At 36.1% G+C, this 22,961-nt stretch overlaps 1 protein-coding gene across 2 annotated transcripts in view; it reads left to right on the top strand.

The window, feature by feature from the left end:
* smg6 (SMG6 nonsense mediated mRNA decay factor) overlaps positions 1-22,961 on the top strand; it is a 529,891-nt gene that overhangs the window by 431,469 nt on the left and 75,461 nt on the right. The window contains exons 14-15 of one of the 2 annotated variants that reach the window (XM_039757208.1): positions 4,189-4,365; positions 8,709-8,855. In XM_039757208.1, the coding sequence (XP_039613142.1) occupies positions 4,189-4,365; positions 8,709-8,855 (324 nt within the window). The remainder of the gene's footprint in view (positions 1-4,188; positions 4,366-8,708; positions 8,856-22,961) is intronic. The other variant, XM_039757209.1, reaches the window with a different exon arrangement.

The raw sequence follows: 22,961 nt of genomic DNA, 5'->3' as shown, positions 1-22,961 counted from the left end.
GGCAAAATATAATGAAATCAACAAAATAGATTCAAGCATTTAAATCTATAGCAAAAGCAGAAATTTTTCTAAATGTCTTATAAATGTAAAAATCATGCTGATGTGCTTTTCAGAATGTAGAATAAAAGAAAAATAATACCAGCCAATTAAATGAGATCAGTGTTATCAGGTGTTGTCACTGATTAGGAATCTGGTTGGAACAAAAACCTGTAGCCACAGTGTGCCCCCAGAACCGAGGTTGGGAAGCACTGATCTAGACCAACGGCATTTCCATTCTTCATCCTCTTTATAGCTGTCCTTACTTCCTCCTTGCTAATCCTTTGCACTTCCTGATTCACTATCACCACATCATCCAACCTTCTCTGTCTCTGACTCTGTTTATTCATCAGCCTCTCAAAGTATTCTTTCCATCTGCTCAATACACCCTTCTCGCTTGTGAGTATGTTTCCATCTTTATCACCCTAACCTGCTGCACATCTTTCCCAGCTCGGTCCCTCTGTCTAGCCAATCGGTACAGGCCATTTTCCCACTCCTTAGTGTCCAACCTCTTATACAATTCATTATATGCTTTTTCTTTAGCCTTCACCACTTCTCTCTTCACTTTACTCTTTATCTCCTTGTACTCTTGTCTACATTGTGCATCTCTCTGACTATCCCACTTCTTCACCAACCTCTTCCTCTGTATGCTATCCTGTCCTTCCCAATTCCACCACCAGATTTCCTTTTCCTTATTCCCTCCTTTTACTGTCACACTGACACATCACCTTCTGTGTCTGTGGACAATCGACTCCTGCAGTAAAATGTAACTGAGCTGCTTAGGCGCTCGTGTTCGCAGTGCAAGTAGTATTTTAATACATCTCACTTTTGTTTTCTTAGTGTCTCTTATGGTCTTCAGGTCCTCTTTGCGACTCCATCAAAGTTCACAGCCCATTTGAAGTGTAGTCATGACAAGTCTGTGTCTGGGTTTGCGTGCATTGCAGTTCATCAGTAAATTTAAAACCCATTTACCCGATTTCTAGTTGCTATGATCAGTGACGAGCCAGATCAGTTCTAATTTTAAATAAGACTAGTAACTAGTAAATAAGTTCAGAAAAAAAAAGAAAAACAGTAAGAAATACAGAGCTTCTGTAAAACGCTATTTAGTGTAAAATAAACATTTGCATTACTGTACGTGATACATTATCACATTTTACTCTACGCTTTCAGTAAAATGAGGTTGACTTGTACTGCTACTTAGGTTGGCTCCAACAAACTTTTGACACTTTACCATACCTAAAGATATTTTTACTTTATACAGAGTTGCATCTTGGGTTAGAAAAAGTTGTTGCAACTCAGGTTGGAGTACTAGTGTGAAAGTGGCTTATAAGACGTGCATTATGAAGTTTGAGCTGAACGTTGGAAAGCAAGTACTAAGAACTGCTGAATACTAAAAGACCTTTGAGCCCACAGTTACTATACAAAGGTTATAAATATTGGTGCCATACCTGAAAATAAAGGTGAAAAGTAGGAGACAGACATCAAGGACAAATACTGTATATAGGACAGAGAAAGAGCTAAGCATAAAATAGACCTACAATAAACTTAGAGCAGCTGAATAGACAGGCCTCAAAACCAAGCTGTAGAGCAGAGTACATGGAACTGTGAACAAAAGTTTCAGATCAAAGGATAGTGATTGAAATTAAAGCTTCAAAAAAGAGAAGCAAGACATCAAGGACAAAGCAGCAAGGCGCAAGATAAATAGGTAGAAAAAGGCAGATAATATAGAATTTCAGAACAAAGAAGTAAACCAACAAAAAGATTGTAGCTGAAAAAAAACACTAGTCAATCAGTTTACAATGTTTATATAAATTATTGAGAGTGCATGGAAATAGTGAAGCCATGTCTGAGTAGATGCTAAAATTCCAGGCTGGAATTGAATACTTACTCCAATATCTCCATCTCAAATGAGCACAAACAGTCTTTATAGCTGAATGAATTATCTTTTGATAGCAATCATAAATGTTAACAGTTCAGCATTACATACAAGTGTGTCGAGCAGTATTCCCCTATTTTTTAAATTTGAGTGGTAGTTATGGTGGATTAGTTTGAATGAGATGACATATTCCATTTGCAATAAACTTTTTTACATTTGCATGTTTCAATGTAGCATATGTTTTGTTTTAACGGACAAGCTCCTCCCACTTTCAAAATGAGAGTGATTTCCAGTATATATTACTGAAAGGAGTGATATTACAGTCAAACAGAAAACAGTGAAAAATTAACTCACTGTTTTTGCTATAATGACATCTCAAACCTGCCCTTATGTCTGAAAGGTCAAGCTCTAGAGTGCTGGTTTGTGGGCAAGGGTCACATTGAGGTCTTCAGGCTGACAGACCCTGAGATAACAAGGCATTTAAATTTAGACCAGAGGAGAGGAAGCTAAGATGATTGTGGAAAGCACTTCAACTTCCTGCTGAAACAAAAGCATACAAACAGAAGCAGAAGGGTATATTTTACTAGAGAGGTAGGCAGATATAGGGATGACAGAACAAAATACAACTGGAGTAAAAAGGTGAATTATGGGGTCAAAGTGAAAGCAACTGAATAGATGTGTCCAGTAAAGGCAAAGGTAGTAATAAGTCACAACATAAATGATTTAATAGTTGAAATTTACCAAAACAGTGTTTGCCAACAGTGTTCCAAATATTGGAGATACTTCTCAAACAACTGAATTGGTCGCAGTTTGTGTCCAGGCAACGGTATACATTAAGTCATGATAGCCCTAATCTGGGTTTTTGTTAAATCCAATGTATTTTTGTGACCCCCCCAATTTAAAAATTAATTAGCAGTGAGGTCTTTATATTACCAGAATGAAAAAATTATTTATTTTTATTTACTTTTCATGTTTAAATTGTGTACTTCATGAGTCACCATGAAAGCAATACACAAGTAAAAGATTTAAGTCTTTAGTTGAAAGGTGTGCTGAACATGAATTCTCAACCAACCCAACTGTCATTTTAAGCCAAAATAACTTTGATTCCTTCTAATCAGCTGGTTAAAAATGAGTTGCAGAGGGTCTGCAAATCAAATATGATCTCTACTCTTTCCAATGCAAATGTATACTCTTTGATTCTTCTACTCTTTCAACAAAGTTTAAACTTGTCACCTTCTGCTCTGAACATTTTATACCTACTGTCAAATCTTTGCTAAAGCCAAGTTGACTTAATGTCAAGGTCAAGAAAGATGGCAGTGGCTGAACCATAGATCATATAGTTTAGAACCCTTTACTCACTTTTCCAAAAAAATTACCTCCATGGATATCACAGCAGAGAGTATGCGTATGATATGTATATAGTTTTGAACACTATTCAGTTTTCTACCAAAGTGCACATCTGCAAACATTATTCTGTTTCTGCAAGTACCCTTAATGTAAATATTCCATGAGGTGGCATGCTCAATTAGACAAAAAATTACAAATGCTTGTTTTGAGTTGAAAGCTGATGTATGAACCTTTGGACAGAGAAAAAGAGCATAAGGCATAGGTTGTAGATGTTCAGCAGCTTTCTCCCTCTGAATTTCATGGTTTCACTTACAGTCATTGGTAGTTTCGTTCTGCACTTTGCTCAAGAAGGTGTGAGCTGGGGGCTCTTTTACTGTGGGAAACTTCTACAGCTTATAAACGCACATTTCCTGTGTGTATCTAAATTCACAAATGACAGACTGTGACATTTTTGTCAAAAGAGAATGAGTCTGAGTTGACAGACTAGATTGCTGTTTAAGCTAATTAGTTAGAAATAATATTGGATTGTCAGTTTTGGTCCTGGAACTGCCTCTGCTAACAAGTTATAAGAATGTAAAGATTTAGTATGGGTTATTTAATAGAGATTGAATCCTACATAAAAGTGGGGCATCAAAATGAGCTTGAGACTGAGCTGATCAGGAATATTATGATACATTTTCCATTGCATAACTTCATCTTTCACTGCTCTCATGCCCTTAAAATCACTTCCAGAATCTCCTATCCTTGTGAACTTTTCTTTCCCCTAGCTGAACCTCTTCCATAGCTGGCCATTTATTCTTCTGTCTCTTGAACATAACTTTTGACCCAAAACCCCACAGACACAAACATACTCTTTCTTTTCCTCTGATAGTGTGTTACTAACTTAGCCCTCCCCTCTCTCTGTCTCTGTCTATCCCCAACCCCCACAGATCATCGCTGCAGACTGCAAGAGGGTCACGGTCCTCAAGTATTTCCTGGAAGCGCTGTGTGGACAAGAGGAGCCTCTGCTGGCATTCAAGGGTGGAAAATATGTGTCGATGGCAGCCGTCCCAGACACCATGGGAAAGGAAACAGGAAGTCGAGAGGAAAAACAAACGGACAATCAGGTGGGGGTGGGGAGGGGTAGGAGGGCAAGTGTGAACGTGGGGTAGGGGGGAGGGAGGATGACGGCTTCCTGACTACTTGCAGATAAAGCACAAGCATATATGAGGGTCTTGCATGTAGTACTGTCTGTCATGTGTCCAGTTGTTGCAACAGAACTGCTGCTTAATACCATCCTCCACATGCTTTAAAGAAAGTTTCTTCTTTTCTCTAAGCTTTGAGACTTCCAGGAATCTAATACACATATAGACAACAGTAATTCAGACAAGGAATGAATGCCCCAGATCCAGTCCTTTTTTGTTTTGTTTTTGTTTTTTTTTTAAACTCTGAATAATAGCAATAATAATACAGGTACAAGTTTTGAAGACGTGACTTAGAGATTAAGTTTCATATTCTAAACTTAAGTTATTCTTCTAGTGATAGACTTCCATGGGTGGAAGTTTTGTTACACAAATGTATTTGTAAACTTTTCTTAAAATGATTTATTAGAATTTAAATGTTACTTCGCTATAGTGATGTGATTTAACTGGGGCCTGTAGAGATTTATTTGTTAAATGAAAAATGTTGTGTGTTAGATATTACACGATCCATTACCTATAACTGCCTGTGGCTGGAGAAGATCTTAGTACCAACCCCAAACAGTGAGGTAGTAAATTGACTGGAACTTAGAATACTGAAACATATTAATGATATATCGTAAACCAGATAAAACAACATTTTTACTTCTAAGGCCTTTAAATTGAGTCCTGTTTGAATTATCATTACTATAGCCATCTGCATTGTAAATTGTAATCTTCTGGTAAGTCTGATGTGTAACGTGTATTGAGAATTAGTTGATCTTTAGCATGTTCTCTTATAATATACAGAGCTCACTCTTGTTTTTCATTCATATAGTCAATAGTAAGTACTGCTAGTCATTAAACAAATATCCAAAGTACAGCTATGGCCAATATTATTGGCACCTTTGCATTTTAGATGCATCATGTACAATATCTCCTGAAAAAAGTGTGCAGCAATACATCTTATGTCTATATGCACACTCTTTGTTTGATACAGAGCAGCACAGGGTCACACAGTAATAAATAATAAAATAAATATTTGAAAATGGTATAAAAACTGAAAAGTTGCCCTGACAGAATTTTGCCCCCATTTTGTATTATTCAAATCAAATTGGTTGGAAGAAAAGACATGAATACATGAATTAACTAATATATGAATAGTGGTTTACATTCCCATGTGATGGTGCAGAAGACAAAAGAGCTGTTTGAGACCATTAGAAGAACTATAATCAAATGGGTTAAACATGTGAAAGAGGGATACAAGGTCATCTTTAGAGACCTTGGTGTTCCTGTTTTCACATTTCACCATATTGTTGTTTTTTTTTTTTTTTCTATTTATTTATTTATTTTGTCAGGTTTTTTTTTTGTTCTGTATATACAGTAGATTGATACAAGAAGCATATGTAGGCTGTCTTCATTGCCAAAGGTTGTGAAGCCAAATATTAGGAATGGGTGCCTAATACCGTACAAGTCACCTTTTGTCCACTCTCTCAAACTTACACAGTTTGTAATGTTTGGAAAACATTGGGGGTTCATTCATTTAGTTATTTGTACATAGATAACATCTTTGCATCCTAGGAACAATTGCACTTCAAATTTAGCTTCCCATCAACACAATTTTTCCACTATTTTCAAATTAGAAGCTTTGCTAAACAAAATCTACCCAATTTTCCTCACCTCCTACCTACTTCTATTCTAGAAGAAATATTGATTAGTCTTGTGGACTCAGACAGCATCTCTATAATATATGCAACATTTTAAAGTCCCTTCCTTTCAAAGATTCCAGAATACAGTGGGAAAAGGATCTCTTACTCAACATTTCAGAAAAGCTGTGGAAGGCAGCCATGTAGATAATTCACTCTAGCTCCATATGCGCAAAGCATACAATTATTTAGTCTAAAATCTTTTATTGAACACATCTATCTCGTTTAAAATTGTCCAAAATGTTTCCAGGGTAAGATCCAAGCTAACAACGTTGGAGTTGAGCTCCAGCCTCATTGGGCTATATGTTTTGGGCATGCACCAAATTAAAATTATTGTGGACCAAAATCTTTAAATACCTTTCAGACAGCCTTGGTGTCACCATCACTCCTAATCTATTAACAGTTGTGTTTAGTTTACTCCCAGATTGGCTTAAAGTGGAGAAGGACAAACAAACTGTAATTGCTTTTACTTCACAATTAGCAGATAGACTTATCTTGCTTAACTGGAAAAATCCTAACTGACCTCTCTTAAGTCAGTGGGTAATTGATGTTATGTATTATTTGAAATTGGAAAAAAAACTAATTTTTACTTAGAGGATCTCTTTAAAACTTTTTTAAAGCCTGGCAGGGTCTAATTAACATTTTACAATAAGTATTTATATTGGGGAAAAGGATTCTCTCCCCTCTTTTCTACTCTTAAAATTTTACTCTGGCTGTTTGTTTTCCATTTTTTAATTATTGTTGAAGATATTTTCCATGATATGCAATACCTGAAATGCAATGGTGCCAGTGGTGTTGATCACAACCGTTAAATTTTCTTTGAAAAAGACAAAACCAAAACACTACTCTGAATTATTTTTTTGGTTGTTCAGGTGTCCTTTCTTGAATTAATATTAATATATTTAAAATTTAATTAGATGACATAACTTACTGCCATTTCTGTAAGTTTACAGTCTATTGACAATGTTCTAGTCCAAAAGATGAGAGGATGGAAATGCTGTTGCAGAATACCTAAGCAATCCTTGTGCCTGGAATCTGTGCATACTGAGCTTTTAGTACAAAATTTAACTTTACATTTTCTGTGCGTACTTGTTAAGTTGTAGTTCTGTTCCATGGGGCGAGAAATACCTCTGAATTTAGTTTGTCTTCCCTTTCCAAAATAACCTAAATCAACTACACATTTTTTTTTTCAAAACAAGTGTTAGGCTATTTGTTACACTTAAAGGTTACTTGATTATACAACTAACTTTATGACATTAATGAGCTGTAATTAGGACTTGTTAGGTGTGCCCCAGATGCCAAGACCTGAATTGCCTGAAGCACCACAGATCTAAAGTGTAAGGAGGTTGACAGGTGATCTCTTTTCTCAAATACTGGTCACATCCTGGGCATCATGGTGTCACAGTTGTTTGTGGTTTTGTTGTTGTTATGGTCATAACAGAGCATTTGCACTTTGTTTTCTTCTTGATACCTATGTCTTATTCAAAATGTATAATTCCTTTACAGAACACAACAAAACAAAACATAATTTATTTTTCAGTTGTTTTCTGTTATTTTTATGCCTAACACTTTTGGCACTTCACAAAGTCATATCAAGTGAATAATTTACGCATACTTATAACCAACTCCCTTACTGACTTTGCAGTTTCATGCCTGTTTTACATAGTACTTTTACCATTTTACTTACATCAAAGATACAGTATGTGAAAGACAGTTTCATGCTAGATCATGCTAGATTTTAATTTCTTGTTGCTTTTTTAGTAGAAAGGTATTAGTGTCTGAATTGCCAGTGGTTTCTGTGACCCTCATGTTCTCTGCTTTATGGTAAAAAATGTTCTCTTACCCCAACACCAGTTCTTCTTTATACATTCACACACCTCAGCCTACCTGCCAAATTGTTGTATGTCTGTGCTCTTTTCAGAACCCCAAAAGCTGTTCTGCATTTCAGCATTCAGTTAAATGGGAAATGTCAGTTTGCAGTTTCTAAATGCACATAAAAGAAAAAAGAAAAAAAAAACTTAAAGCCAGAGCCATAAAAAATGAGTGGTGCAGATGGCAGGAGAGGTGTGCGTCTGCATTAATCTGGCCTGGAGAACTCATTAGGCATAATCAGGCGTTTCCTGTTACCTCTGTACTCTCCCAAAGTATTCCTTCACTCATGCGCCCACTTACTCATTTAATCAGCCCCCATTTTGTCCCTCTCACTCTCTCTTTGCTTGGACCTACTCACTACTGTCACATGCTGTGGGCTTCCTGTCAAAATACCCTCTGATTCACCTCCTTGAAATTATGACTGGATTTGATCTTCCTTTTAGGCTGCCCAGTTCCTGTATTCCAACACTATTTGTGCTCTTTCTTTTTGTAGTTCTGAATAGTTATTTATTATGTAATAGAGGCGTTTCTATTAAGCAGTGATGAAAAAACAGATTCTAAGTTTGCCTTATTAGTATATTTGCATACATTCATAATGATTATGCTGCAGGCAATGGTATTCCAATCGGTTGCAATTTTAGTGATGTGAAACAGTGTTTTTGCTTTTTTATGATATCTCCAGCATTTATTCTAATTAGTTAATCTGCTCAACAGGAGGATGATGTGCTTATTGAAGCTTTGGAGGAATCATCTGAACCAGATGCCAGTGGCAGTGAGGATGATTTACGTGAGTTAAGAGCGCGTAAGAATGCACTTACCAGGAAAGTTGCAGAACAGAGGAGAAGACATGATAAAATTCAGGTAATACGAAATATTCCCCATTGACTTTTAATTTGTCTGAACATTTCTGAAAAATTCATCAAAAGACTAATTTGGACACTTCTAGATTTATAAGGTTTATCCATGTTTTATGATCATTCCAATTTAGGAGTATACCTTAAATAATCTTAGTTATCAGCTCGCATATTATAATAAGTTATTATGGCCATTCAGTTTCATGCCTCAGATAGGCTTCTTAAAACATAATCAGATTTTTTGTCATCAGATTCATCTTAAAGGTTAACAGTCAAGTTTAAGCTGTCCTAAAACCATTTCTCCTGCAGTCAAGTAGCTAATGGGATAACCAAGCTTTGGTTTTGCATATTAATTTGTTTATATCCCAATTTTCATCTTTGATATTGTCTACCTTTTTCTCCAAATATATTCTTTTTGATGATATCCTCAATTGGTGGTTCATTTTAAGATGCTGTACATAACTTGGCCCTTTCACCATAGTAAAGACCTGTTGTTGTTCCCTTATCTGGAAATACCATCATTGCATCCCAAGGCCTCCTGAATTTTTTTCTTTCTTTTTTTTTGGATTGGGGGTGGGGACAGGGAATGCTGGTTAGCACCCTCCTTCTGTTTTTATTGGTGCCTAGGGCTCCACACCGGAAAGCTGTCCTTCATTTCACAGCCTTGAACCCTAGCCAGGCACAGCTCTCAGACCATATGTGAAAGACAGTCCTGTGGGAAAGAGCCTAGCTGCATAAGAGTGAGAAATGAAAAAGAAAGAAATCAGTAGATTATTACCAGCAAGAACCCATCATTATTTTTTGTTGCTGTCCAGAAATTTGTATATACTAAAACATATGCCCGAGTCCAAGATAATTCAGAATCAGTACAGGATTAAGTAACTACTTAATAGTTATTTCTCCCAATTTGTCTGTTGTTAATTATGAAATCATGAAAATTAACTTTGTATGAAGTAGATCTAAGTAGTTTCCATTTTTTAAAGCCAGTCATTCTCAGATAGATATGCATTATAAGCAGCAGAGAGATGACAGACTATATAAAGTTTAGAAAGCTGATAGATAGATAGATACTTTATTAATCCCAAGGGGAAATATGCAACTAATATGATGTAAAATAACAGAAAAATGTATCAAGAAACTCAATATAGTATGTAAAAAAGATATAACCTCACAGTGAAGAGAGAAAGCAGTAACACAATACATAATAAAGGAAGGTATTTATCAAATAATACAATGTACAGAGGAAAGACACTGCAAATTCAGTAACACCTTTATTAGCATATTTGAACATTAGAGCAAGAATGATGAGAATAATCCTATTCAGCCTAGTAAGTTCATTCATCCTGTTCACCTAGATTCACCAAAATAACATACTAAGATCTGAAAGTCCCTAAAGTCCTGCTCTCTACCACATTACCTGTTAATTTACTACACGTTTCTGATTCTTTAGACACGGAACACACATGAAATGTATGTATTCCAAAAAAGATATATAATTTATCCTATACAACTCCAGGCACCCCACACACAGATAAAGGTGTAAAGGAATTTAAGGTGGCCCGGGAGTATGATTTTTTTCGTAGGCTTCAGGGATTGTAGTATTAGTGGCTTCTGAACACAGTCTGACAGTTGATAATGTCAAGTCCACTATGACTCCTAAATCCTTCTCATTAGGAATACTTTCAATTTCAGAAACTATTGTGTATTCAAAATTAACATTTTTACTTCCTACATGTAATACTTTACATTTACTTACATTACATTTTATCTACAATAAATCTGCACAAGTCTGTATGCTGTCAAAGTCTTTCTGTGATGATTCAATGGATTCCAGATTATCTACCAATACAACTAGCTTGGCGTCATCTGCAAATTTAACCAGCTTGTAATTTATATTCCTGTCCAAATGATTTATATATATTAAAAATAGCAGCAACCCTAGCTGTGACCCCTATGGAACACCACTGTTAACATCAGCCATGGCATCTAAACAATTGCTTTACGATAGTCAAGATAAACAACATACACTTTAATCATATAATTTTGTTGCTTCCTCATAGAATTCCACCACGTTGGTAAAACATGACCTTCCTCTTCTGAACCCATGCTTGACTGTTCAGTAAAACTCCTGTTCTTGCCGTGTCTTGCTCAATCTTACCCTTAATAGTTCCTTCCATTAATTTATCTGTGATGCACATTTAGCTTACTGGCCTATAGTTGCTTTCAACTGCCCAGTCACCCTTTTTATATATGGGATTTGCCATTTTCCAGTCCTCCAAAATTTCAATAGTGTGTAGTGACTTCTTAAAAATATGCAACAAGGGGTTATATATGTACTCTTTAAGAATGCCAGGATAAATATTATCAGGCCCTTGTGATTTGTTTGATTTCAGCCTATTTAGTCTAAGCAGTACTTCTCCCTCTACAATTTACAAATCACTCAGTACCTCATTAGAAGCCCCTTTTACCCATGGGAGGTTATAAAGTTCTTCGCATGTGAATGAATACCTTTGAATGATGCAAATTTAGAGCATCTGCACTTTCACTGTGTGTATTTTTTAATTCTCCTTTATTATTTCTGAGGCAGTTCACCTTCTCCTCTGTTCATTTGCTTCTAAAATACAAGAAAGCATCTCTTTGGGTCATATTTTGCCCTATCTTCTATATTCCTCTCCAACAGCCTTTTAGCCTCCCTAATCTCCTCCTTAATGGTTTCCCTCATATTCTCAAACACCCTACGATTCACAGTGGAGTTATTAATCTTATCTGAACCCATGCTATTTGCTAATACAACTATTCAAGACATGTACTGCTCAGTCTTTTCCTCATTTCTCTGTATACATGTTGAGGTTACTGGCATATAATTACTTGGATCATCCCACTTTTTTATATAATGTGTTAATATTTGCTAGCTTCCAGTCTTTAGAAATTTACCCAGAGTGCAAAGACTTCTGAATGTGTCAAAGGTATTCTAGATGTACTTACTGACTTACTTTAGCACTTCAGGATAAATGTTATCTGCTCCTGGTGATCTGTTAGATTTCAGCCTATTTAAGCTAAGCAGTTTTTCTTTTTGTACAATATCAAAAAATACCTTCTTAGTGTAGTCCCTGTTGTTTTTGGGAGGTATTTGACTTCTTCAAAATTCAGCAAAATTCCACTGTAAAGCATTGCTTGTATATTCTATGCTACCCTCACCATTCCTAATACTCTTCAGCTGCTCCTTAACATTTCTTTTACTACTAAAATATTGAAAAGAATCTCTTTGGGTCATCGTTTGCGTTTTCTGCAATATTTCTTTCTAAGTGACTTTTAGATTGCTCTTTATCCTTTTTAACTTTTGCTCTTGTATTGTCTAAAGTTTGCAGTGGAGTTATTAGTCTTGCTTTTTCCTTTGTAACTTTTTTTTTTAGCTTTTTATTTAGGGCTGTTTATTGGCATTAATGTCATGATTTGATTTTGATTCACAGTGTCCCAATTCAATTCAATATCAATTTTATCTTAACTGAATTAGCATGAACCTGATATATTTGAAGTGGTGTCAACAAATCCCAAAAAAGTTGGGACAAGGCCATTTTCACCACTGTGTGGCATCTCCCCTTCTTCTTACAACACTCAACAGATGTCTGGGGACCGAGGAGACCAGTTTCTCAAGTTTAGAAATAGGAATGCTCTCCCATTCTTGTCTAATACAGGCCTCTAACTGTTCAATCGTCTTGGGCCTTTTTTGTCACACCTTCCTCTTAATGATGCGCCAAATGTTCTCTATAGGTGAAACATCTGGACTGCAGACTGGCCATTTCAGTACCCGGATCCTTCTCCTACGCAGCCATGATGTTGTGATTGATGTAGAATGTGGTCTGGCATTATCTTGTTGAAAAATGCAGGGTCTTCCCTGAAAGAGATGACGTCTGGATGGGAGCATATGTTGTTCTAGAACCTGAATATATGTTTCTGCATTGATGGTGCCTTTCCAGACATGCAAGCTGCCCATGCCACACACACTCCTGCAACCCCATACCATCAGAGATACAGGCTTCTGAACTGTGCGTTGATAACAACTTGGGTTGTCCTTGTCCTCTTTGGTCCGGATGACATGGCGTCCCAGATTTCCAAAAAGAACTTCGAATCGTGACTCGTCTGACCACAGAACAGTCTTCCATTTTGCCACACTCCATTTTAAATGATCCCTGGACGAGTGACAACGCCTGAGCTTATGGATCTTGCTTAGAAATGGCTTCTTCTTTGCACTGTAGAGTTTCAGCTGGCAACGGCGGATGGCACGGTGGATTGTGTTCACTGACAATGGTTTCTGGAAGTATTCCTGAGCCCATTCTGTGATTTCCTTTACAGTAGCATTCCTGTTTGTGGTGCAGTGTTGTTTAAGGGCCCGGAGATCACGGGCATCCAGTATGGTTTTATGGCCTTGACCCTTACGCACAGATATTGTTCCAGATTCTCTGAATCTTCGGATGATATTATGCACAGTTGATGATGATAGATGCAAAGTCTTTGCAATTTTTCGCTGGGTAACACCTTTCTGATATTGCTCCACTATCTTTCTGCACAACATTGTGGGAATTGGTGATCCTCTACCCATCTTGGCTTCTGAGAGACACTGCCACTCTGAGAATCTCTTTTTATACCCAATCATGTTGCCAATTGACCTAATTAGTGTTTATTGGTCTTCCAGCTCTTCGTTATGCTCAAATTTACTTTTTCCAGCCTCTTATTGCTACTTGTCCCAACTTTTTTGGGATTTGTTGACACCGTGAAATTTTGAATCAACATATTTTTCCTTTGAAATGATACATTTACTCGGATTAAACGTTTGATCTGTCATCTACGTTCCATTACAAATAAAATATTGACATTTGCCATCTCCACATCATTGCATTCAGTTTTTATTCACAATTTGTTTAGTGTCCCAACTTTTTTGGAATCCGGTTTGTAATATGTCCTCCATAGAGTTATGTTTAATTTCTTAAACTTGTCCTGCATTATATGTAAAACGCTTAAACCTGCCCCACATTCCTTTAAACATTAAATAATAAAGAGCTTATCCCAATTTATATTATTTAGACTTTCCTGCATCAGCTCAAAATTTGCCTTACTAATGTTAAATTTATGTCTCTTAGTTTTTGAGCATGCTGTTTGCCAAAAAAATGTATAATGTATTATGAGCATTAGATCCTAATAGCACAATCGCATCTGTCTCCTGCATTGTATCTGATTATTATAGAATACTAAATCTAGATCTGCTTCCCCATATGCTTCAACATATTGTGTTAAAAAGTAACCATTTATTTACCTACAAAAGCTACTGTTCTTGTGCTCTGATATTTATAAGGCTAGTCCTTTTAATATTTGTTTAATTGAAGTCCCCCAGCACTATAATATCTCTTTCTAAATTTGCCTTTTTAATAATATTAAAATGTGTCAACTGAAGTTATTTTCAGCGTTAAGGGGATCTATTATGCACTTAATATAAAGCCTCAATCTCTATTATTGTCTAATTGAAACACAACATCTGCACTAGAGTGCAGCTCACCATCAAATTGAAGAAGATGTGTATTCAAGTTCTGTTCTACTTTAACGGTGACTCCCCTACCTTTTTCTTAATAATGTGTACCCATCTTCATTGTTTAGCCATTTTTCTGTTATTTGCCAATTCTAGTATTAAGGGAAGCAATTTTTTAATGTATCATTTACTTTACTTTGTCCTTTTAACAAGGTACTAGATGTTTCAAGGGTATCATGTATATTTGTTTGTATACTACTGCCTTTATATAAAGTTCTAAGCATTAGCCTGTCCTAAACTCCATGCCCCCAATCCAATTCCTAAATTAAATACTTATCTACCCTACTTATAGGCCCCCCTCCCCAATACATTGGTACATTTTCTCTTCAGGTGTAACCCATCATGAAAGAATAAGTCCCATCTGTTCCAGATGGAGTTCCAACTCTCCATATACCTATGCTATTCCATTCTCACCAAGATGTGAGCCAAACATTAAACCTAATCTCCTCAATATTACCTGGAATGGTGCATGGCAAAAGCAAAACTTCACAGAAGAAGAATTTTATCAGTTCTCTGCCTCACTTGGCATCTGCCTATTTCAATTTTTATTGCAGAAATGACAGCCTACCCTTATGTATGACATTTACATTTATTTGTTTAGCAGGTGCTTTTAGCCAAAGCGACTTATAAAGCAGTTTAACATAATCAAAATACTTCAGTCTAGGGTCTGTTTTGAACAAGTATAGCAGGACACATTACAAAGTTAATCACCGTAAGTGAAAAGCTGTAGTGCTTATATTAAAAAAAATATTAATATGACAGATATGTACGGAGCAAAAAAATAATTAACAATTTGAGGGATATTCACAGAACAGTAGGGGTTTTCAATCGCTTCTGAAACATATTAAAGGGACTCACCAGTTCTGATGGAGGTGCGCAGCTTGTTCCACCAGCTAGAAGCTCCAAAAGTCTGAATTGAGATTTAATATCACACAAGGGTGGCAGATGCTGTTCACTGGCAGACCTGAATGAGAGAGAAGGAGCACAGCACCTCACCAGTGTATACGTATACACACGTTCTGATCCATTCAAAACCCTGTAGGTAAGCGTCAAGGATTTGAACTTAATGCATTCTGCCACAAGGAGCCAATGCAGTGTCCTGAAGAAAGGAGTGACATGTATCTTTCTTAGTTAGGTAAGTACAAGACGGGTCGCTGCATTTTGGACCATCTGCAATGGCTTGATAGCACATGAGGGTCCTCCTGTTAATAGAAAGTTGGAGTAATCCAGATGTGAAAAGACCAAAGCCTGAACCAGACGTTCTGCTACATACTTAGTCAGATAAGGTCTGATTTTTGGGGTATATCTGCATGAACAAGAGACAGTTGAAATGAGGTCAGAGAAAGATGCTCATTACTCACCATCCCAAGGTTGTGTACCGACTTGGCTGGTGTTAGTAACAATGAGCTAAGATGAACAGATTGCCTGGCTTGAACAACAAGAAGCTCCTTCTTTGGCAGGTAGATGGTGTTTCTTCTTCCAAGTTGAAATATCAATAAGATTTGCAGAGACTATAGCCAATACTGTGTTGTCCTTAAGAGGGAACAACAGGTACAGCTGTGTATCGTCAGCAGAGCACTGATATGAAAAGCAAACCATGGTATTGGATGATGGGACCCATTTAGGTGGTGTAGAGTGAGAAGAGTAGAGGAATCCGCACCAATCTTTAGGGCACCACTCTGCATGTCTGATGCACCTTTGACATCTTTTCTCTCCAGGACACACAAAAGGATCTGGCCAAGACTTAGAATACAGCAGTACAAATTAGTGCTGGGCGGTATACCGGTTCATACCGAAAACCGTTTTTATATTTTTGTTATAAGGATTTTTCTTATACCGCAACACCGGTTTAAATTTCCTAAACACCGTTTGGAACATGGCATAGCGGGAAACCGTTCACGTGGGGATCTTATTTCATTGCTACACCGCTAATCACATAGGTGTTGCGCAGGGTCTCTTTTTCACTGCTACACCGCTAAATAGGTAGTGGTAGTGTAGGTATTGCGAAACTGACGCTGTAGCTGACGCTAAAGTTGAACATAAAGACACAGAAGAACTTTTGCCAAAAAAAAGGAGTCACGTCCGTTTCCTGGAGATAATTTGGTTTTCAAAGGTCGGATGTGGACCATTATGTTCAAATATGTAAATACTGTTTCTATACTACTGGATAATAGTGCAAGCCAAGTTGTACTTGTTTTATTTTTTTTTCAATACAGTGTAATGTACCTGGTACTGTGTAATAGTGTGACGACATGTTGACTTTATTCTCGACATTTCTACTTTATTCTCACCGTTTATGTCAAGATTAAAGTCGACATGTTGACTCTCGTAATTTGTCATTAAAGTAGAACATCGTAAACTAAACTTCATCGTAAAATGAATATTTAATTTACTAGATTTTCTCAAACCCCGTCATAAGTTATGTAGCACATTAAATGCCTTGTTCAAATGTTCCCGGAGCCATGTTAATCGCTACTGCTTCTTAAACTGACTTCCTCTTGCACTAAGAGGAGGTGCAGACAGCACACACATTAATTTCATGATATTCCTGCTCCCTGAACATTTAGAATGCTAAGATGAATACTTGATATAATTTTCATGATGAAATGCATTAAAGCATGTTTTAATTATGTGGGGGCAAGGCGGCATTGAGGTTGCACTGCTGCCTCGCAGCAAGGGTGTCTCAGGTGTACTCTGCCTTGAATTTGCATGTTTTTCTGGCGCGTTTGCTCGGCGTTCTTCAGATTCCTTTCAAAGTCATGTAGGATGTGGGGTTTTTGTTATGTTATATTGACTCTGCTAGTATATGTTTTGCTCGTATTCACCCTGCTATGTGCTGGCAACTCGTTCAGGATTTGCTCCTGCCTTGCACACAATGCTTGCTGGGATGGGCGCAACCCTGAATGGATGGCAAAATTAAACATGTATAACAAAGATTTTTTTAAAGTTCTGAACACTCCATGGGCTAAGTTTGTAACTAGTTTTAATTTCACAAAGAAGTTTATCGTGTGGTGATTGGTTATGTGTCTTAGCATTCTAAATTTTCAGAGAGCAGGAATATCATGAAGTGAATGGATTCTGTGCGGTGATCGCTGCTGGCGCCACCTCTTAGTGCGGAGGAAGTCGGTTTAAGAAGCGTAGTGATTAACAACTGGGTCGAGGAACACTTAACACAAAACATTTAATGTTCTGTATTAACTTATGATGGGGTTTGAGAAAATCTAGTAAATTAAACATTGATTTTAGGATGAAGTTTAGTTTACGACATTCTACTTTAACTATAAAATAAACTATGAGAATAAAGTGGAACTGTCAACTTTAATTTCGACATAAGTGTCAAAATTAAAGTGGAAATGTCGAGAATAAAGTCAACATGTCGACTTTATTCTCAGCATATAGTTTGTTTTTTTCTTCCCTGTGTCCGTATTTTTTCTTTCTTCACCGTGGCCCTAATACGATTCCATAGGGCTATACCACAAATAGCATTATAAATGCAAGTTGCAGTTTTATTATTTATGTATATAGCTTAGCTTGAAGCAAGGTCCATATTAATGCAGTTTGCCTAAATGATGGTTCAGTTGGTAAAGATGTCATCACCAAGTTGCACTTGTTTTATTTTATTCTAATTTCGTGAATACTGTGTAATGCACCTGGGCTTGAAGTCTTAAATAGTGCAACTATCAGTAATAATACTATTATTTTTTTTATTGTTATTATTTATTAGTTTAAATATTATGCAGTTTAATGATGGTAAAGTTGTTTAAAAAGTCAGTTTAACGTGTCAGTGGACAGAGATTATTAACATTAACAAAAAGTGTAGTTGGTTTACAAAAAATATTTACTATTTATTCCTTTTCTAAGACATGTCCAGTGCAATACAACTTTTGACAAGCACCTCTGGATATTTTACTAAGTCTAAATTCCTCTTTGGATGGTTGAAAATATGTTGTCAAAATTATAGTTTTATGTTTTTGCAAAATTTGTTCAATAAAAAGGTTCTATATTTTGATTGCATTTGTCATGCAGTGTGATTCCTTCTCTTCCTTAGTGCCACTACCCCCATGAAAACTATCACTTTATGGGGCCATGCAATCCAGTATTAATACTTGTGTGCAAATTAAAATGTTTTCTTTGTACAATGTACAATACTCATGACAGTTTAATAGGTTATTCTTAGCCAGTCTACTGTAGTAATTACAGTGGAAAATTTGTTAACATCCAATCATTCATGGGGAAAAAAAATACCGGTGAAACTGGGATAATTTGGAAGAATACCGTGATATAGAATTTTGATCATAATGCCCACCCCTAGTACAGATTAATACGGACAATGATAACTGGATTTCCCCAAATCTCGAAAGTGTTTTTATGATTTTTCGCTCTGAACCTCTCTTTGCTGCTTGATTTGTTTCTGACCCAATATAAATATAACTTCTTAATCACTCTACTTTTTAAATGTGCTTTTTACACCCAACTTACTCTTAGCTGTCACTGAGAATCTTACTCACTTATTTACTGTTAACAGATAGGAAGCTAAGTTAATTGTTTACTTAATGCCCTATGCTGAGCTACACTATGTCTCCTGCCCACACCTCTTCTCACCCACACATGCATTCAAAAAGCATATACTTCACTCACAACCTGCCTTTGCACCTGGGTAGTTGATAAAAAAAAGCAAACAATAAACTTATACCGGGCTCCTCAGTGGGAACCAAAAACAAGGTTTTAGGAGCAAGTGCCAATTAGGTTTCACACACAGTCAACATGCAACACCAAACTTTCAATAAAATCCACCAGCAAGGGTGAAATCAGCACACAGTACATGTTCTGCATCAACAAAAGAAAGCTCAAGTTTCAAAAAGTAAATTATGAAGGGCTGAAACACAAGCATATATTGCACTGGTTAGAATGCACATACTGTAGTTTAGGCTACTAAAAATGAATACCACTTAGACATTTGAAAACGGATAAAGAAAATATATTATGGCAAACATGGAAGTTAAAAACCATATTCTAAACACATAAAATTCAAAGCAGTTTTATTGCCCTGATAATATATTTTATATTGCCTAAATATTAATATTAAGCAGTAATTATTATAGGTGAACATAGACAATAAAAATAGCCACAAATAGAAAAATACAAATACTCTTCAGTTAATTGTGTTTTTATTAGTTTCTACTAAGCCTCAAATTAGGCTCTGAAAGCGGGTTTGGGAGCAAAGTACATATCTATAGTATACTCTTAACAAAGTTATTTTTGCAACCTATGAATGGCTCCTTTGCCCTGTTATAGTCTGATATGAAACTAAAACATGTAGTAGAGATATTGTCAGTCTTTTCAACAACTGACACATATTAAAGCAGAAAAGAGTGTGTTGTGTGCAATCCAGTAACAGAAATTTAGAAATATAGTGCCAGTTCAAATTCAGCTATTTGCTATTGGTATTTTGGAACAGTCTGATCAGGTGGCACATCAAGCAGTATACAGATTGTGAATCTTTGCGGGCTTGCATTGGGGCTGGATGTTATATACTTCACAACACATTATGAACTAAACATATTTATAAAACACAAGAAAATTGTAAAATATGGCTGTGTTTCTGGTCAGATTCATGAACTTTCATATATGGGCTTAATTAAAATAATACATAAGATGGTTACTTTTTAAATTAATGTAACTAAATTACTTTTAAAAGTAACACTGCAATACTGTTATTGAAATTAAAAAGTTTCTTTTGAATTGTCCAGTTCAGTTGTAGTTACTAGTCTGTAAATGTCATACTTAAAGCATTGTTGACATATTTAGAAGCAACGTGAGTGGTATGAAGCACACTTGGTAGTAATTGAAAAATGTAATAAAATAATATACATTGCAATGAATGGAATATACATTTATATACAAACATGTATTGCTTTTTGATGAACCAATATGTCTGCCACTATTGGGGGGCCCAACTTTGAGCCACAAGTATGCTGAAGTCTAGTATAGAATTACTGATAACCCATTACAACTGAACATACACATCAGTTTTCATTAAAAATGATTTGCCTCAACACCAATGCTATGGAATGATTTGCAGTTTGCATTGTCAGCCTGTAACTAGACTTGCGGTGTCGTCATTCACATGAGTGTAATCTATTACATCTGAAATATTAAAATTCGTGAAAGTTTGGTTAACAAAGTTATTTTTCATAGCCCAAATGTCGTGATGTCCAAAAACACAACTAAAATATTGAGATAATTCTTATGTGCTAGGCATAGTGTGTGAGCTCACTGGTGCCTTTACAGGATTCTGTACATCTCCAACACTGTGCAGATTGCCACATGCAGAGAAGCGCAAATTGTCTGCATAATTATCAGGCATTTGCGGCTGCAATTTGACTTGGCAAAGCATGGCTTTAGAAAATTGCATATAATAATGTTTTTGCACATCTGTGTGTGTCATAGAGATAGTTGTCTGGAAATGTCAAGAGGTCTCTTCTATATTTTAATAATCTTAGTAACTGGTGGTGTAAAAGCCGAGAATCCAGTTCATCGAATTTTCACCAAATGGGCATTCTGTGAATGATCCTAAAGGGTTGTTTAGAGCAAACTGACTTTTTATGCAAAGAATCTAATTATAACTATTCATGTGCAATTCATCAGTAAAAGAGTACTAGGCCATAATGACCAATATTTCTAAGAGTGTTGTTTTTTTACTGACAGCTTTTAATATCTTAATATAAAAAAAAATAGCATTCATATGCAATTAATTATTTAGGTTTGCAATACAATCTATTTAATGTAATAAAGGATATGTTCCTGAAATATGTTACCCTTTGTTATAAAGACAGTATACCTACAAATATTGTCATGACATATATTTAAAAAAACGAGAATGGACTTTGTTTGTAATTATTGCTTGTACTGGTATTCGAAAAGCTGCATGTCTCCCACATCAATCTGATTTTAAAGAAGAGGAGTACACCTCAGATTCAATAAGATTTTGATGTATGGTTTTTTTTTACATTGTAAATTTCGTTACTATGACCATCTCAGTACTACTTATTGTTAGAAGCTCATTGACTTTGAATTGGTGCTTGTACTTTGTGTAGTTAATGTTTTAAGCTTTATGGAACACACCTCTATAACCTTTATCACCACTTTATTTTTTTGTTTTTTCCACCTTGGATTGTCAAGAAAAGTAACCAAGTGGCATCATAATCTAATTGTTGGCATTTTCAATAAACAATACAGCTTTTAATTATGTCTGCTGTTCAAGTAAAAAAAAATAATCACAGTTAATTGGATGATTGCAATTTAAATCAAAATTAACTATATAATTTATTGTATATCCTACATATTATTTTCTATATTTCAGAAATAATTCAGTGATTAATTTCTAATAAAAAAGTCTTAATAATCAGCCTATGCATATTAAACTATTCCAGTTACTTTATTGAACAGTTTTGTGTAACAGAAACAATGCCCAATGACCTTCAAACAGAGAGTACTATAATATTTGGGAAAACAAATAAATATGGTTTGGACTGCTATGTTGCAAGACAACATACCAAAACCACTAACAATTACACTGCTGTTTCAGGGCAGACATCCCTCCATGGTCCACTAAAAAGGCTTAATGGCAAACGTATTCACCCGGAGCCAGGCTAGTTTACTAACTTTGTTTCCTACTCAGATCTATACCTCAACAGCCTTTTACGTTTTATGGGTGGACTTGTATCAGCAGACTTCACTGCATGTAGCATTTTGTTCTGAACAATCCACTATACTGTGCAAAGTGACTTTATGTTGCTATACTAGACAATCACATATTATAAGGGACTAGCAGGAGTACCCGGCGTTGCCCGGGAATCTATAACAGGTGAATTTCACAAATGAAAGAAACAGAACATAGAAAAAGAACAAACAGTTTTTTGATTGACATTTTATTGCAAGTTCCTCCACTCTGGATTCTGTCTGCTGTGGCGTTTCAGACGCCTTAGAAATAGACTTTCTTGTGGCATCTGAAGTGGATCTTCCAATTCTACATCTTTTTTTCGGTGGCATGGGTATATTAGCGAAAAAAGCAGGACAATTATAATGTGTTACATGGTATTACATACGGAAAAAGCACTACAGTGAGATGAATTTATGTTATTTACAATACGTCGGAAAGCGAACAAATAGCACCAGTTAGTCAGAAAGAGTAACCACAAATATGGAAAGCCAGTGAGAAAGAGTAGCACTGAAACCCTACTGGGAAAAATGGTGAGGAGGGGTGCTCTGTTTGTAAGGAGTGTTCATGTTATACAAACAAAAATCTGGCAAAACTGTAACTCCTGCAAACTTTACGTGCCAGCTTGTAGAACAAATCATTTCCACGCGTCCACACTAATGCTAAAGAGATGCAGTCAACCCAGCACTTCACAGATCAATCCAGCATGTCTTATAGGTAGACATTTTATTGATCATATACCTCCAATAGGAAAAAACAGACTCCAACTCATACCTGTGCAGTGTGCTGTTCAAAAACTGATAAATCGGAAA

Source organism: Polypterus senegalus, chromosome 6, assembly GCF_016835505.1.
Source record: "Polypterus senegalus isolate Bchr_013 chromosome 6, ASM1683550v1, whole genome shotgun sequence".
NCBI classification, from domain to species: domain Eukaryota; kingdom Metazoa; phylum Chordata; class Cladistia; order Polypteriformes; family Polypteridae; genus Polypterus; species Polypterus senegalus.
The sequence above is the reverse complement of the archived record's forward strand: the minus strand, read 5'-3'. Positions and strand labels throughout refer to the sequence as shown.